This window comes from Emydura macquarii, unplaced genomic scaffold (genome assembly GCF_026122565.2).
Source record: "Emydura macquarii macquarii isolate MOO-44397 ecotype Brisbane River unplaced genomic scaffold, CSIRO-AGI_Emac_v2 contig_1635, whole genome shotgun sequence".
Lineage (NCBI taxonomy): Eukaryota > Metazoa > Chordata > Testudines > Chelidae > Emydura > Emydura macquarii.
In genome coordinates this window covers 192,928-209,265 of record NW_027131772.1, presented here as the reverse complement: position 1 = coordinate 209,265, position 16,338 = coordinate 192,928, and the positions used below count along the sequence as shown (strand labels likewise).

At 54.3% G+C, this 16,338-nt stretch overlaps 1 protein-coding gene across 1 annotated transcript; it reads left to right on the top strand.

Annotated features, from left to right (window-relative positions):
* The first annotated feature begins 4,615 nt into the window (after positions 1–4,615).
* LOC137157951 (B-cell receptor CD22-like) lies at positions 4,616–16,189 on the top strand. Its single transcript, XM_067555374.1, is given in 9 exon segments — positions 4,616–4,669; positions 4,671–4,734; positions 5,144–5,545; positions 6,843–7,139; positions 7,540–7,800; positions 8,954–9,217; positions 9,771–10,034; positions 12,937–13,200; positions 15,918–16,189. Coding segments are annotated over 9 exon segments (2,142 nt in total).
* The last annotated feature ends 149 nt before the right edge of the window (positions 16,190–16,338 follow it).

Below are 16,338 nucleotides of genomic sequence, written 5' to 3'. Positions count from 1 at the left end.
CTGTATAAAAACTGTGGAAATTCCTAGACAAAAAACTTGGGTTAACTTGGAGTTAAAGGTGAGACGTGAGCAGCAATTCCCAGGGGACACAGAAGAGGTGCACAAAGGAGATTTGAAATCCCAAAAAGGAGACAGGCAGGAAATTCTAGGGGCAAATTAAAGTTAGGAGAACCGGGCATTTGGCAGCACAAATTCCCACCCGTAAGCAAGGTCTGGGCTGCAGCTGGGCCACCCTGGCCATGACTTTGGCTTTTCCCGGCTCCTAGAGGAGGGTGAACGCTGCTGGGGGTGTTTGCGGTTCAGGATCCCGGCAGCGCAGAGGGGACCATGGATTGCATGGACCTCGGCCGGGCACAGTTAGAATAGCCCCTGGGCTGGTATAATAGTCTCCATTGTAGTCTGTATCCCCAGAGCACAGGATTTTCTGCTGGGGACACAGACAGACACAGTGTGGAAGAGGGTGTGAAGAACAGCGATCACACCCCAGCTTGAGATACGTGTGCGATGTCTGCCCCTATGGACAGTAGTTGTGGTGAGTGGTTAGAGCAGGGGGCTGGGAGCCAGGACTCCTGGGTTCTATGCCCAGCTCTGGGAGGAGAGTGAGATCTAGTGCATTAGAACAGGGAGGATGGGGAGTCAGGTTAGAGGGGGCTGGGAGTCAGGACTCCTGGGTTCCATCCCTGGCTCAGGGAGGGAAGTAGGGTAGGGACGAGAGTCAGGCTTCCTGGGTCTATTCCCAGTGCTGGGAGAGGGGTCTAGTGGTTAGAGCAGGGGGGTTGTGCTGCTTACATTGCGTCACTCTCCGGTCCCCATTTCTGGGGGGTGTCGGCTGTGCAGGGCTATAACAGATTTGCTGCGTTGCTGCCCCGGAGCACGCGATCCACGGCGGCTCCATGACAGCTGCTGACGCCGCCGCGGGAAGGGGTGGGCCAGGAGGTGGAGACTGGGCCAGCAGAGGGGCCGATAGACCAGACCGGGGACAGCATTGGAAGGGGGGCTCATTCACAGGGGCAGGGCAGAGTGCCGCCAGAAGGGAACCCCCACCCCAGCAGTGAGAACTGCCCCGGGAGCAGGCCGCAGCCCACGGTACAAGGGAACTTACAGCACGGGCCGTGCGGACCTTCGCTGTAATTCTGGGTGTGTCCATGCGGGGGGGACATAGGCGCAGGGCTGGGGAAGGACCCCTCTGTGTGGGGCAGGGCTGAGGGCACTGCAGTTAGAGGTGGGACTGAGTGTGTCACCCCATGGCCGGGCCCGGACACGATCACCCCCGACGGTCTGTGCCCAGGCCAGGTCTGGACTGAGAGCAATCAGTGCCCTTTGGGCGAGCGCCCCCCACCTGCCCCCAGCACAGCGCCCCCTAGTGCCACCCTGGGGCATTGGGGCCAGCCCTGACTGCAGGGGAGAGCTGCCCCCACCCCGCCCTGCAGCACAGCGCTCCTGAGCCTTCACCCTCTCCCCTCCCCACCTCCCCCCCACCCCCGGTGCCGCTTCCCTTTTCACTGTCCGCCGGACTGATCACTCAGCTTCCCTCCGGCCAGATCGGCCATGGGAGCCGTGGCTGCAGGACCCCCTATAAGGTCATTACGCCTTCTCCTGCCGACGGGAGTGCGGGCTAGTGGTTAGAGCGGAGCGGCTGGGATCCAGGACTCCTGGGTTCTTTGCCCAGCTTCGTGCAGAATTAATTGAATAAAAGCTGCTTATAAAAAAATATAGAAGGTGGTTATGTAAAGACAGGGGCGCGCGCCATCAACACCGGACTCCCAAAAAGTGCTGCCAGGCAAAGCAGAGGATCCACTAACTTCTTGGCCCCTAAAACAAGCCGTTCCTGTGTACAGCTCCTGAGTGACGGCTCAGCTCTCCAGGCTTAGTAAGTAGGATATATTGCAGTTCATTTTACGCTTTGTATTCAGCTAAGATATCTCTAAAAGAACCTTGCGCATGAAACCGTATTGAGCTGCAAATCGGGCGTGCCGTGTCTCACGCTAACCACGAAGTGTCCAGTATCAACAGAAGCGATGCGCTGCGGGGACGGGCCCGGCTGGTTCCTTGCCTCCCCGCCCGCCCCCCAGAGACCGGAGATCAAAGGCCTGTTCAAGCCGGGCAGGGGGGCAACCCCAGTGCTGGGGCGTGAAGGACGGACCCCCTCCCAGTCCAAGGGGGGTTGAGGGAGGGGTGCGGTGATCTCTGGGAGCTTTTCAGCACACAGCTCGGTTCTTGCATTGCTTCGAGGGTGTTTCCTTTGGCTGCTGGCTGAGGAATCACTGGGCTGGGGGGCAGCTTCCCTGGGGCCGTTCCGCTGGCTGCAGCTTGTAGAGAGGAAGCCAGGCCTGGCCGCTGACCTGCTGAGGCCGTCTGGCTTGCTGGGGATCTCCCAGTGTTGGCAGGGAGCTGCACAGCCTGGAATAATCCCGGGGAAGAGGGCGAGAGATGCAGATCGTGGCCCAAGACGGCTGGAGCCAGAGACCGTTAAGTGGGTGTCGGGGAGGGACCCTGAAGGGGGAATGCAGGGGCAGTGCCCTGCACTTGTCATAGCAGTCTCCCCCGGCTGGCAGGGCTGGCCCCGATGCCCTGGGGCGGCACTAGGGGGCACTGTGCTGCAGGGGGCGGGGCAGAGACAGTCTATAGAGAACTGGCTAGATCATCGGCTCAACGAGTAGTGATCAATGGCTCCATGTCTAGCTGGGACCAGTCACAAGCGGAGTGCCCCAGGGGTGGGTCCTGGGACCAGTTTTGTTCAACATCTTCATTGATGATCTGGAGGATGGGGTGATGCACGCTCAGCAAGTTTGCAGCTGAAACTAAGCTCGGGGGAGAGGAAGATACGCTGGAGGGCAGGGATAGGATACAGAGGGACCTAGACAAACTGGAGGATTGGGTCAAAAAAAGTCTGATGTGAATTAACAAGGACAAGTGCAGAGTCCTGCACTTAGGAAGGAAGAATCCCATGCACAGCTACAGACTGGGGACTGATGGGCTAGGCAGCAGTTCGGCAGAAAAGGACCTGGGGTTACAGTGGATAAGAAGCTGGATGTGAGTCAGCAGTGTGCCCTGGTTGCCAGGAAGGCTAATAGCATATTGGGCTGCATTAGTAGGAGCATTGCCAGCAGATGGAGGGAAGTGATCATTCCCCTCTATTCGGCATTGGTAAGGCCGCATTTGGAGTATTGTGTGCAGTTTTGGGCCCCCATTATGAAAAGGATGTGGACAAGTTGGAGAGAGTCCAGCGGAGGGCAACAAAAAAGATGTGGGGGCTGGAGCACAGGACTTATGAGGAGAGGCTGAGGGAACTGGGCTTGTTTAGTCTGCAGAAGAGAAGAATGAGGGGGGATTTGATAGCAGCCTTTAACTACCTGAAAGGGGGTTCCAGGGAGGCTGGAGCTAGGCTGTTCTCGGTGGTGGCAGATGACAGAACAAGGAGCAATGGTCTCAAGTTTCAGTGGGGGAGGTTTAGGTTGGAAATTAGGAAAAAGTTTTTCACTAGGAGGGAGGTGAAGCAGTGGGATGGGTTACCTGGAGAGGTGGTGGAATCTCCATCTTTAGAGGTTTTTACGCTGTGGCTTGACAAAGCCCTGGCTGGGATGGTTTAGCTGAGGTTAGTCCTGCTTTGAGCAGGGGGTTGGACTAAACACCTCCTGGGTCCCCTCCAACTCTATGATTCGATGTGGCTATGATTCTATACTGGCCCCGGTTCTCACACACCTTGAGGCTGCTCTCCCATGTCCTCCCCTAAGCGTGGTTTGCTCAGCACCCAGAGGAAGTGGCAGCATCTCTGTGACAGAAACACCTGGGCCGAGGCCCAGCCAGCCCCCCGTGACGGGGGGAAACAGCTGCTCGGATGCTCTGCGCTACTCCGCAGCAGGGGAGGGGCGTTCTCAGTGCACTTTGTCCCCCGTCCTCCAAACGGGGGGAGCAAACGTGAAGAGCAGCCGGGGCCTTTGACTCTGGACTGCGCCGTGCCCAGCCTGCAGTGATGCACACGGCCTGACACCAGCAGGTGTGCGTCTGGATTCCCACGGCGTAGCTGGGGAAACTGAGGCACCGAAGGGAGGTGAATCAGAGAAGCTGATACATACAGTTGGTGATGCAAATGGGCTTAGCGTTCTGAGTGCGTCTGCTGCTCTAACCATTCGACCCCACTCCCCTCCCAAAGCCAGGGCTAGAACCCAGGCATCCTGGCTCCCAGCCCCCACACACCAACCGACTAGAGGCATCCGGTTTTAGCTCCCAAGGGGGTTGTACCAAGAACTGTAATAACAGAACCCTGCCCAGCGGGACTTGTAAAGATTCCCCTGTGTTTAGCTGCCATCCCCTATGTAAATGTGACGCCCTTTGCACCACACCATGCGTGACAAACCCATCAGGCAGCTCCTTCACTTGCCTTTTGGCGGGGTAATCTAGTGAGTGAGAGCAGGGGGGCTGGGAGCCAGGACACCTGGGTTCCATCCCCAGCCCTGGGAGCGGAGTGGGGTCTAGTGAGTTAGAGCGTGGGGGACTGAGAGCCAGGACTCCTGGGTTCCATCCCCAGGAGGGGAGTGGGGTCTAGTGGTTAGAGCAGGTAGCTGGGTCCTCTGCGGTTCCCCTCTAGCTGATCTCTCTCCGCTCTGTGTGGTTTATGTTGCTCTGAGTCACTGCAGGAGCTGATCAGCCCTTCACTCTTTCCTCTGCTCCCCCAGAGCCGCGGCTGCCCAGGGGTCACCATGAGGCGTCTCGTCTGGCTGCTGTTCCTCCCAGGTAAGGCCCTTTGCCTTGGCCTGAGAGTCTGGCTGCTTCAGACCCACAGAGCCCTGGGGGTGGGGGGAACCCGCTTGGTGGGTCACAAGCTCAGAGGGAGGTTTTCCTCTATGAGATTTACTCCACTTGCAGCAAATCAATGGGATCTAGTGATATGGGGGGGAGCTGGGAGCCAGGAATCCTGGGTTCTATCCCCGGCTCTGGGAGTGGAGTTTAGTGGTTAGAGCAGATGCAGTTGGTAGCCAGGAATCCTGGGTTCTCCCCATTGTACAGATGGGGAAACTGAGGCCCAGAGCCACGCCATGAGTTGAACAGGGTGTTTTGTGCTGGGAATCAAACCCCGATCAAAGTCCCAGTTTGGCACTGCCCCTCGCTGCCACCTCTGCCACTCTCTGCTTCCACCTTCCAGGCGTCCTGAGTCAGTGCAAAACGCCCGTCGAGGTCCCCGAGTCCCTGATCGCTTGGAGGGGGGCCTGTCTGTCCATCCCGTGCCGCTACAAACCCTGCCTCCTGTCTACCAGAAGTTCGTCCAAACCTACCATCGACTCCCTGGTCTGGTACCTGAACCCTGCGTATGATGCTGAGAAGAAAGATTTCAGTGGCACCGTCCTGTATGAACACAACGCCGCCAACAGCCCGGCCTTCCACGGGCGCGTGAGCTTCCTGGGGGACCTGCAGAGAGATTGCAGCCTGCAGGTGTCTGACCTCCAGGCCAGCGAGAGCGGCTCCTACGGGCTGAGGCTGAAGGCCTCTGGCCAAAAGCAGAAGGAGGCGCTCAAGTGGATAACTGAGATCAGTGTGAACGTAGCAGGTAAGAGCTGGGAGGGCGAGTCCTGGGCTTCAATGTAAGAACAGATTGACGACTCATAGACACCCCTGCTCTAACCACTAGACCCCACTCCCCCCGAGAGCCGGGGAGAAAACTCCAGAGTCCTGGGTCCCAGTTCCCCCAACTCTAGCCACTAAACCTCACTCTGGTAGCAGCCGTCAAGGCGATGCAGCTTGTTGCGCCTGTGATGACATCCAGGCTGGCAGATCCTATTTTCCTCCACCCTGGCCCCCTGCATTAATCAGATAACGACTCTCACAGCAGCAAGCCTTGAACTGCCCCTCTGTCGCCACAGCACAGGGGCTCTGCCACACGAGCTGAGGGACATGGGCCGTGAAGGAGTGGAAGTAGAAGGTTGTTATCCCCCATGCTGCTCAGCAGCACCTCTAGAAAAGGAGAACAACCGTCTGGGTGGAAAATTTCAAAGTTGTTTCCATTTTATGGTGTTTTTCCAAATTCGTCCTGAAATATTTTATCCCCAAATTTTGAAGTTTAGAATTTCATTTTTCCACTCCCTTTTCACCCCGAGTGCAGCGCGAGGAAGGATGTTGGGGACTGGGCTTTGTTACTTCACATTTATCCAAAAGCAGAAGTGGATGACTGAGATCAGTGTGAACGTGAGGGGTCAGAGCTGGCAGGGCGACTCCTGGGTTTCCTTGTAGAACAGACTGAAGACTCATAGCCTGCCCCTGCTTTAGCGTGTGGGGCTCCAGTCATCTGCCCTGAGCTGGGGCGAGAACCCAGGGGCCTGGCTCCCAGCCCCGCTCTAAGCGTTAGACCCCACTCGGTTAGTAGCGATTCCTGGGGACGCAGCTCGATGGGCCTGTGTTGACACCCAGGCTGGCTGCTCCTATTTTCCCCACCCCAGCCCCCTCCATTTAATTAGGTACCGACTCTTGCTGAAGCCGGGCCTGGATGCCCTCTCTTCCCCTGCACAGCACAGCTCTCGGCCAGTCGAGCGACGGGAGCTGCGTCCCCACCTGCCAGAAGTAGGAAGGATGTTGGGGGCTGGGTCTTGTTCTTTCACCTTTTCCTTTTGCCCCATGTGCCCCCCGGGGAAAGTCGTTTCAGCACTTTGTGCCTCAGTTTCCCCCAGCTGAAAAGTAGGGAGAATAATTTTTGTCTATTTCCACTGTGGGTTCTGTGGGGCAGGAACCATCTCCCAATGTGTGTCTGGGCAGCGGGGCTCTGATCTCAGCTGGGGCATTGACTCGACCATATTGCACCTAATAATCAGGTATTTTCCTTAACAACTTTCCCCTTCGTCCCCCTGACACAGATTCGCCTCCAGCGCCTCAGATCCAAGCACCCAGTGAGTTCAGGGAATCGACCCCAGCCCAGGTGGTTTGCTCTGTTGCCTATCACTGCCCTGACCACCCCGTAACCCTCACCTGGGGGGGTTTGGAGCATGGGACCCCTGAGCCCTCCACGAATAGCACTTACGAGAGTGGAATGACCAAGAACACGCTGACTTTCACACCCACCTGGCGGGACCATGGAGCCAATTTAACCTGCCGGCTCAGCACCCCGGATGAGACCCAGCGCTCTGAGAGCAGCGTGGTGCTGGACGTGAAATGTGAGTGGGGGGATTTGAACCAGGAGGCTCTGGGTCTGACAGCATCCGCCCCACCAGCTCAGGATCCAGCAGTAACACCAATGCTGACCCATAAACCACTGGGGGGCGCCAGGGCGATGGGCTGGGGTCCTGGTGGAAGAAGCAGATTGGCCATTGGGAAGGACGCTCATGGTACTTTGAAGGAAGAGTGGGGACATCCCACTGGTTAAGGGATGGACATGAGGGTCAAAGACAGCGCCCCCTAGAGGGGAAAGGCCCCAAGTCCCATTCTCCCTCCCCCTGAACCAGCTGGTCCCCGGCCCTGGGGCTGGATGGGAGCCAGCACCCCCCTACAGGGGAAAGTCCCAGGTCCAGACAGGGTCCGTATCTCAGCTGTTCACACGTGTGTTGTTTGCTCCAGTTGCCCCTAGGAACATCCAGTTGAACATGACGTCCAACCAGACCATCCAAGAAGGGGGCAGACTCGTGCTGGCCTGCGTGACCCAGGGCAGCAACCCCCCTGTCTCCGAGTACCAGTTCTATAAGGACGGAGAGTGGCTGCACACGGGGCCGACGCTGGAGTTTGAAGCCAAGGAGCACAAGCATTCTGGCTCCTATCACTGCAAAGCCAGCAATGAAATAGGCAACGTCTCTTCCCAAGTGCTGCGGATAGACGTCCAGTGTGAGTGTGTGGGCTGGGGCCAGACGGGAAGGCAGGGTCCGTGGAACTGCCCGAGACTAGATAGCTCTGCTGAGTGCAAGGAGGGAGGCTCTGTCTTTCGGGGCGGTGTTGTTATGCTCCCCCAGAAACTTGTGATGGAGTCTTCAGAGAAGGTGAAATAAGCAGGACTTGCGGCATCAGAAAAGTCACTGAAGTTCAAGGAGAATCTCCATGAGCTCTTAGCAGTACTGGGCCTATGACACACAGCGAGGCAGTTCTGGTTCCAGCCATCAGAGGGCAATGTGAATAGTCTCACACACACAGAGGCAGTTCTGACACATTCCCTCCATCAGGAGACAATGACATGCGTACACACAAAGTAGGACTCAACCCCTCCAACACAAGGACACACACACAGGGTTTGGGAGTGGGGGAACCGCCAACTCTAGAACAATGTATGTATTTTATTGCTCTCAGTGGTAAACGGGAGAAAAATGGAAAATTTGTCATTTATGAATGTGACATTTCCTCCCCTTAACTGGCGCCTTTTGAAGCAGCGGAAGCAACTCAGCTGTTTCAAACAGTTGTCATGTTTTTCAACACTTCACCCACCGGGAGAGCCAGAGAGCGTCTTGCACCCATGTGCATACGTACAGCTGTCACGCGTCATCCATTGCACGTGACAGAACACAACATTTGGAGCCAAAGAACGTTCACTTTTGGGTTGAAATGTCCTAGATTTTGCTAAAAAAACCACCAACAAACCAAAAAGTACTTCCCCTCCCCGAGCTTGTGGAAGTTTTGCCAGAGACAGATAATTCCTTTCAGTGGACAACTGTTTTAGTTTGGGTTGGTTTGGTTTTGTGGGGTGGCCGGAGGGGTGGGGTGACCCTTTGAACATCCAACCTATTTTTAGGGTGGGGGTTACTTTGGACAAAAATCCGCAAAATATATTCAGGGTTTTGAACTTTTTCTGAGCCCAAAAAAGGACACAGCCTCAGTTTCCCCACCCTACCTCTAGGGAAAGGATTACCCCATGTGTCTGGTGTTCACTGGAGAGCTACGTTATGTCTTTCTCTGCCACTGGACTCTCAGGGTGACCTTGGTCAAGTCACTTAGGGTTTCCCACAAAATAGTCCAGACCCACTTAAATCAGGGCTTTCTTATTCCCCAGACGCCCCAAAGGACGCTCGCGTTGAGCTGGTGACAGGCTCGCAGATCGAGGAGGGGACCACGGTTGTGCTCAGTTGCTCCTGCAGGGCTCACCCGGCTGTCAGCAACTACACGTGGTACAGAAATGACCAGCGCGTCCCGGCCCAAACCCAGGAGGAGCTGCGCTTTGACAAGATCCATCCCGACCAGTTCGGTTCCTACCAGTGCGAGCCTCAGAACAGCGTCGGGGCATCAAAATCACCAGCAGTTACGGTTGACGTGCAGTGTGAGTGGCCAGGGACCAGCAGGGGGCGCCGCAGCTGGGTGGGATATTGTACGCAGAGGTGATCCAGGATCTGCAGCCCAGTTTGGCATGCAGAGCCTCCCCCCCCAGCCGAATCCCAGAGGGGCAAGATCTATAGCCTTCCCCAGGGCCTCCTTCTTTCTCTCTACAGAGGCATCGGTGTGAGCGGTGGGATCCCAGCATGTACCCCAGCACCCAGGGTGTCCGTGCACAGGTGGGGCGCTCTCCCCTCCTGCCTCATAGAGCCCCCAGCTGGGGCACTGGGCCTCAGCGCAGCAGACCTGGGAGTTAACACCCCATTGGGATGGTTCCGCCCTCTCAGAGCGATGGGCTCAGGCTCTTGGCAGACTCAGGCAGCGTCATTGTGCTGATCACATTCAGGGCAGTTCCCTCCTCTCCCAGTAAGAGGCTCAGGCTCTCTGCAGACTCAAGCAGGTGCTGGCTACATTCAGGGCATCTCCCTCCTTTTAATTTCCTGGTTAATACCCCCCACCCGCGATCACTGAAACACACCCCGACCTCGGTTCTTTTCCAGATGGCCCGAAGGAGGTAAGACTCACCCTCAAAAACCCCCAGCACATCCTGGAAGGCGATTCTGTGACGCTGAACTGCTCCGTGGGCAGCAGTAACCCCCCGGTGACCAAGTATACGTGGTACAAGGATGACGGCCATGATCAGGAGACCACGGAGAGCATCCTGACCTTCCCTGCTACAGATGAGCGGTCCGGTACCTACAGCTGTGAGGCTGAGAATGCGGTCAGCTATATGCAGTCTTCACCTGTCTCTGTGAACGTGCTCTGTAAGTAATAACTACTTGTCCTCTCAGACAACGTTTTCGTTTAATTTTCCACTGTAAAATTTTGAGAAAAAAATAATTTTGTTTTTCCATCTTGAAATTTTTATTCCATTGTTGCTTCTCGAAGGGCAAAAAAAAATCAGTTTTCTCCCATTAGAAAAATGATCTTTGTCTTTCACGATTTAGCCTTAAAACAATACATTATGCTTACCTAATGAGAAAAGTGACTTTTAAAACCTTTTTTTTTTCTCCTTTCATTTTCAAACAGCAAAGTAGGGGTGGGAAAGTGATACAAATCATGCTTTTGTTGTATTATTTAGCCTGTTTGTATTATTATTTTAAGAAAGCCCCATTGACTCCAGTGGAGCGACGGCCGATTACAGAAGTGCCGTGAAGGGTTTATTGATTCACCTGCCCAGTTCCCATCTTTTTATTTCGATTTCAAATTATTTTAATTGAGAGAGAGAGAGTTTTCATGTTCTTTGTAGTCTTTTAGCTTGAAAACATTAAACCCATCTGCTGCTGTCGGGACGGAAACCATTTAAAATGCCCTTTAAAATTTAAACCCATAAAAAACAAGTCTGAGTTATTTCCATTTTCCTGGCTAGCTCTTTTTACCAGCTGCCATCAGAAGGGGGGGGTGCCTTTAAAATCCTAGCCACTGACAAAAACCAAAAAAAGACAGAGCTAACGTTGTCTCATGTCCTTTCATTAGTTGATAGCTCATCTACTCTGATCTATATGAGACAGGCCACAGACACCACCCCCAAAAAAGAACTCTTTGAGCAGATCTTTTAGAAAAACTTTAATTCTAGCTTGGAAAATTCCCAGCCAGGGAGAATCCAGCGTGACTGTCGACAAGGAGGGAGGCTCCATGTTTCAGGGGGGTGTTATTATGTGCCCCCTGACACTTGTGATGGAGTCTTCAGAGGAGGTGAAAAAACCGGAGCTTCCAGCATCAGAAAAGTCCCTGATGTTGAATGAGAATCTCCATGAGCTCTTAGCAGTACTGGGCCTATGACACACAGCAAGGAGGTTCTGGTTCCAGCCATCAGAGGGCAATGTGCATCATCTTTCACACACACACAGGCAGTTCTGACACATTCCCTCCAGCAGGAGACAGTGGCATGTGCACATACAAAGCAGGGCTCAGTCCCTCCAGGAGAGGGCAGCAGGGACCCAGGGAGCCTCACACACAGTTTGGGGGGAGGGGGTAAACCTCCAACTCTAGAACAATGTATTTATTTTATTGCTCTCAGGGGTGAAAAGGAGAAAAACGGAAAATTTTGTCATTTTAAAAGCGTGACGTTTCCTCCCCATAACTGGCCCATTTTGAAGCGGAAGCAGCTTGGCTGTTTCAAACAGTTGCCATGTTTTTCAACACGTCACCCATCGGGAGAGCCAGAGAGCGTCTTGCACCCAAGTGCATACGTCCAGCTGTCATGCGTCATCCATTGCACGTGACAGAACACAACATTTGGAGCAAAAGGAACATACTTTTTTGGGTTGAAATGTCCCAGATTTTGCTAAAAAAAAAACAAAAAAAAACCCCAACGAAACCAAAAAGCACCTCTTCCTCCCAGCTTGTGGAAGTTTTGCCAGAGACAGATAATTCGTTTCACTGGATAATTGTTTCAGTTCGGTTTGGTTTTGTGGGGTAGTCGGGAGGGGGGGGGGGGTGACTCTTTGAAAATCTAGTCAGAGGGTGTGCTGGGTTTTTTTGATAAAAATCTGCAAAATATATTCAGGGTTTTGAACTTTTCCTGTGCCCAGAAAATGATTTTTTTTTTTTGCAGGAAATGCCAGCGGCGTTTTCATTGAAAATGCGACAATTTCAAATGTAACCCTCCAAAATTTCCTAAGTGAAATAATGGCCATTTCCCAAAATCAGGCATGGCTGTGTATTGACACTGCCTCAGTTTCCCCACCCTACCTCTAGAGAAAAGATTGCCCTGTGCGTCAGGTGTTCACTGGAGAACTAAGTTCAGTTCATTCTCTGCTACTGGACTCTTGGGGTGACCTTGGTCAAGTCACTTAGAGTCTCCCATGGAATAGTCCAGATCTACTTCAATCAGAGTCTTTTGATTCCCCAGATGCCCCTAAGGACGCTTATGTTGAGCTGGTGACCAGCTCTTGGATCCAGGAGGGGACCACGGTTGTGCTCAGTTGTTCCTGCAGGGCTCACCCGTCTGTCGGTAACAGTAGCTACACGTGGTACAGAAATGGCCAGCGTGTCCCGGCCCAAACCCAGGAGGAGCTGCGCTTCGACAAGATCCGTCCTGACCAGTCCGGTTCCTACCACTGCGAGCCTCGGAATAGAATCGGGGCATCAAAATCGCCGGCCGTTACGGTTGACGTGCAGTGTGAGTAGCCAGGGACCAGCAGGGGGCGCCGCAGCTGGGTGGGATATTGTACGCAGAGGTGATTCAGAATCTGCAGCCCAGTTTGGCATGGCAGAGCCCCACCGAATCCCAGAGGGGCAGGAGCCTCCCCTGGGGCCTCCTTCTTTCTCTCCACAGAAGCATTGGTGTGAGCGGTGGGATCCCAGCATGTACCCCAGCACCCAGTGTGTCCGTGCACAGGTGGGGCGCTCTCCCCTCCTGCCTCATAGAGCCCCCAGCTGGGGCACTGGGCCTCAGCGCAGCAGACCTGGGAGTTAACACCCCATTGAGATGGTTCCGCCCCCTCAGAGCGATGGGCTCAGGCTGTCGGCAGACTCAGGCAGCGTCACTGCGCTGGTCACACTCAGGGCAGCTCCATCCTCTCCCAGCAAGAGGCTCAGGCTCTCTGCAGATTCAAGCAGGCGCCGGCTACATTCAGGGCATCTCCCTCCTTTTTATTTCCCTACCTATAACTGCCCCACCCCCAAACACCGAGATACACCCCAACCTCGGTTCTTTTCCAGATGGCCCGAAGGAGGTAAGACTCACCCTCAAAAACCCCCAGCGCATCCTGGAAGGCGACACTGTGATGCTGAACTGCTCCGTGGGCAGCAGTAACCCACCGGTGACCAAGTATACGTGGTACAAGGATGACAGACAGTATCAGGAGACCCTAGAGAGCTTCCTGACCTTCCCTGCTACAGATGAGCGGTCCGGTACCTACAGGTGTGAGGCTGAGAATGCGGTCAGCTATACGCAGTCTTCACCTGTCCCTGTGAACGTGCTCTGTAAGTAATAACTTCTTGTCCTCTCAGACAACGTTTTCTTTGTATTTGTTGCTGCAAAACATTGAGAACAAAATCATTTTGTTCTTCCGTCTCGAAACTTCTATTCCATTGTTGCTTTTCGAAGAGCAAAAAATAATTCAGTTTCCTCCCATTCACAAAATGTTCTTTGTCTCTCATGAGTTAGCCTTTAAAACAAAATCACGCTCGCCTAGTGAGAAAAGTGACTTTTAAAACCTTTTTGTCTCCTTTCATTTTCTAACAGAACAGTAGGGGTGAAAAAGCGATAGAAATTGTGCTTTCGTTGTATGATTTAGCCTGTTTTTATTGTTATTTTAAGAAACTTTTTCACATATGCCAGTGGGAAAGTGACTTTTTAAAACACTTTTTCTGCTTTATTATCGAGTGGATTGAGCCCAGCTTGGATCTGGCCCCGTTGACTCCAATGGAGCGACGGCCGATTACAGAAGTGCAGTGAAAGGTTTATTGATTCACCTGCCCAGTTCCCATCTTTTTATTTCGATTTCAAACGATTTTAATTGAGAGAGAGGGAGCGTTTTCATGTTCTTTGTAGTCTTTTAGCTTGAAAACATTAAACCCAACTGCTGCTGTCCGTCGGGACGGAAGCCATTTAAAATACCCTTTAAAATTTAAACCCATCAAAAACAAGCTGGGGTTATTCCCATTTTCCCGGCGTGCTCTTTTCACCAGCTGCAATCAGGAGGGGTGCTTTTAGCCACTGACAAAAACCGAAACAAGACAGGGCTAACGTTGCCTGGTGATGTCTCATGCCCTTTCATTAACTGATAGCTCATCTACTCTGACTTTGACAGGCCAGAGACGCCACCCCCCAAAAAATAACTCTCCGAGCAGATCTTTTAGAAAAACACCCACTCTAGCTTGAAAAATTCTCAGGGAGGGAGAATCCAGCGTGAGTGTCAGCGAATCTTCAGCCAAATTCAACCCCTGGAAATGTAGCATAAAGGCCAACACCTGCATCCCCCTCTTTTCTTTAGCTTATTTTCTGGGGCTCAGCCAGAAACCTGATCGCTGGGGCAACCGCAGCTGTTTCTGCTCACTCTGCAGTGAGAGAGAAACGTCCCCAGACAAACTTGGGAGTGTGGCGGCCTGAATAAGCGGTTGCTCTCTCAGCGCCCTTGGGGGAGCGCTGGAAATTGTCGACCGTGCTGTGTAGCCGTTGGAAAGCAGGCACGGACATTGGCATCCGGGGCAGGCGTCCCTGCATGCCCCCACATCCTTGCACTCAGCAGTGCATGCTACCGGGGGGCACGAAACAGCCAGCCGGTTTGTGCCCCAAACCGATCCAGCACTGACGCCGGAGTCGCCGAGGGACCCCGACTGAATCTGCAAGCTGGATTTCAACGCAGTTTCATGTCGTTTTGCAGAGGTCGGTGGGATCCCGGCTGGCAGGGGATTGTAGGCAGGATGCCCAGTGACTTCAGGAGGCATATTTACATCAGCGAACCAAAGCTTTTAGCTTCACCTAGTTGTTTTGATTTGGCAACATCTATGTACTCAGTTGCACAATCGGTTACGGGGCATGAATAACGTTGTATTTAATTATCAACATAACACCCGGGGTGAGCCTCCGTGAAAGCAGATCTCCGACTGGCCGAAGTCCCAATCCTTGTGTGTATTTTGGAAGGCAATAGAAATTGATATATTGTAGGGCTTATTCTTCGTGTGAAAGGAAAATAACGGACCTCCATTAGTGCTGTCAGGCTGGCCCCGGTGCATGGAGACTGCTGAGCTGTTGCCGTTGCTCACCGGTGTGTTATTTAGCCAAAGGCAATTTGAAACTACTTGTGGTGTGCGTGTGTAGCTGTCTTACGGTCAAAGCCAGTCGGGGATTTCTAAGGAAAGCGACTCCTATTATAACTGTCCTCTGTCATATTGAGAAGGGGGCCATCGAAAATCTGGCTGAAGTCTCTGGCAAGGATAGAAATTCGTGGCTTGTGTAAATAAAAAGTTTGAGTCAGAGAGTGGAATTGGCGAGTGGATTGAGTGCCCTCCCCTCTCTATGTAGATTACACCCAGGCAGCCTTAACTTTGCCCCTGGATGGTACGGTAACCAGCCGTCCCGATAATATCAGGACGATCCCGGCTTTGTCTTGTATGCGCAACTATATCCTCCCCCACCCAGAACAAAGAAGTGTCCCGATGTTTCAGCCAACCCCTGGGTGGGTTAGTCAGCTGTGTTTGGGGCCTGGGGTGATCTGGGGGGGGGCCCTGCCCCTCTGGGGGTGTCTGTGAGCCACTCTCCGCGCCCCCGGGTGTGGGATCAGAGAAAAGGGGCGCACGCGTGCGTTGAGGGTCGGCGTGTCTCACGGCAGCGCTGCGTGGCCTCGGTTGTGTCCGCAGGAGGGCAGGGGGGCGTTTCTTGCTGCGGGGATTGGCAGCCGTTAGGTGAGAGATGAGGTGGGTCTGTGGGTGTAATGCCGGGGAGGAGACAGGGGAGCGTGAGAGGGCACCATGCAGCTAAGGGCAAAGGGGCGGTAACCATCCACAGGGCAGATGAAGGGTTGGAGGGGCAGGGAGCTTCTGATCAGGGCCAAGACATGGCTGGGGCGGGCGGGCGAAGGGTCCCAGCGAATGTCAAGGCCGGCCGAGCAATGGGGCAGGTCTCTGGGGCCAGATCCCAGCTGGTCGATCAGCCGTGGCTCCACCGGGCGGTCAGGGCGCTGTGTGTCTCTCTGCAGATGGGCCCAAGGGCGTCTCCGTGGTGCGGCAGCCGATGGGGTCCCTCAAGGAGGGCGACGCCGTGACCCTGAAATGCTCCGTGGCCGGGGCCCAGCCCCAGGCCCTCCAGTTCGCCTGGTACAAGGACGAGGAGCTGCAGGGCGAGGGCTCCCTGACGCTGCACCTGCCGGCCGTGGCGTCGGCCGATTCGGGCTGGTACCTCTGTGAGGCTCAGAACGCCGTGGGCACCGCCCGTGCCAAGGCCATCGTGCTGGACGTCTGGTGTAAGTAGCCAACCCCCAGAGCCTTCCCAGAGTGGGGTCTAATGGTTAGAGCAGAGGGGCTGGGAGTCAGAGCTCCTGGCTTCTCTCCCTGGCTCTGGGAGGGGAGTGGGGTCTAGTGGTTAGAGCAGGAGGGATGGGGGGGGGGGGTGACAGCAGC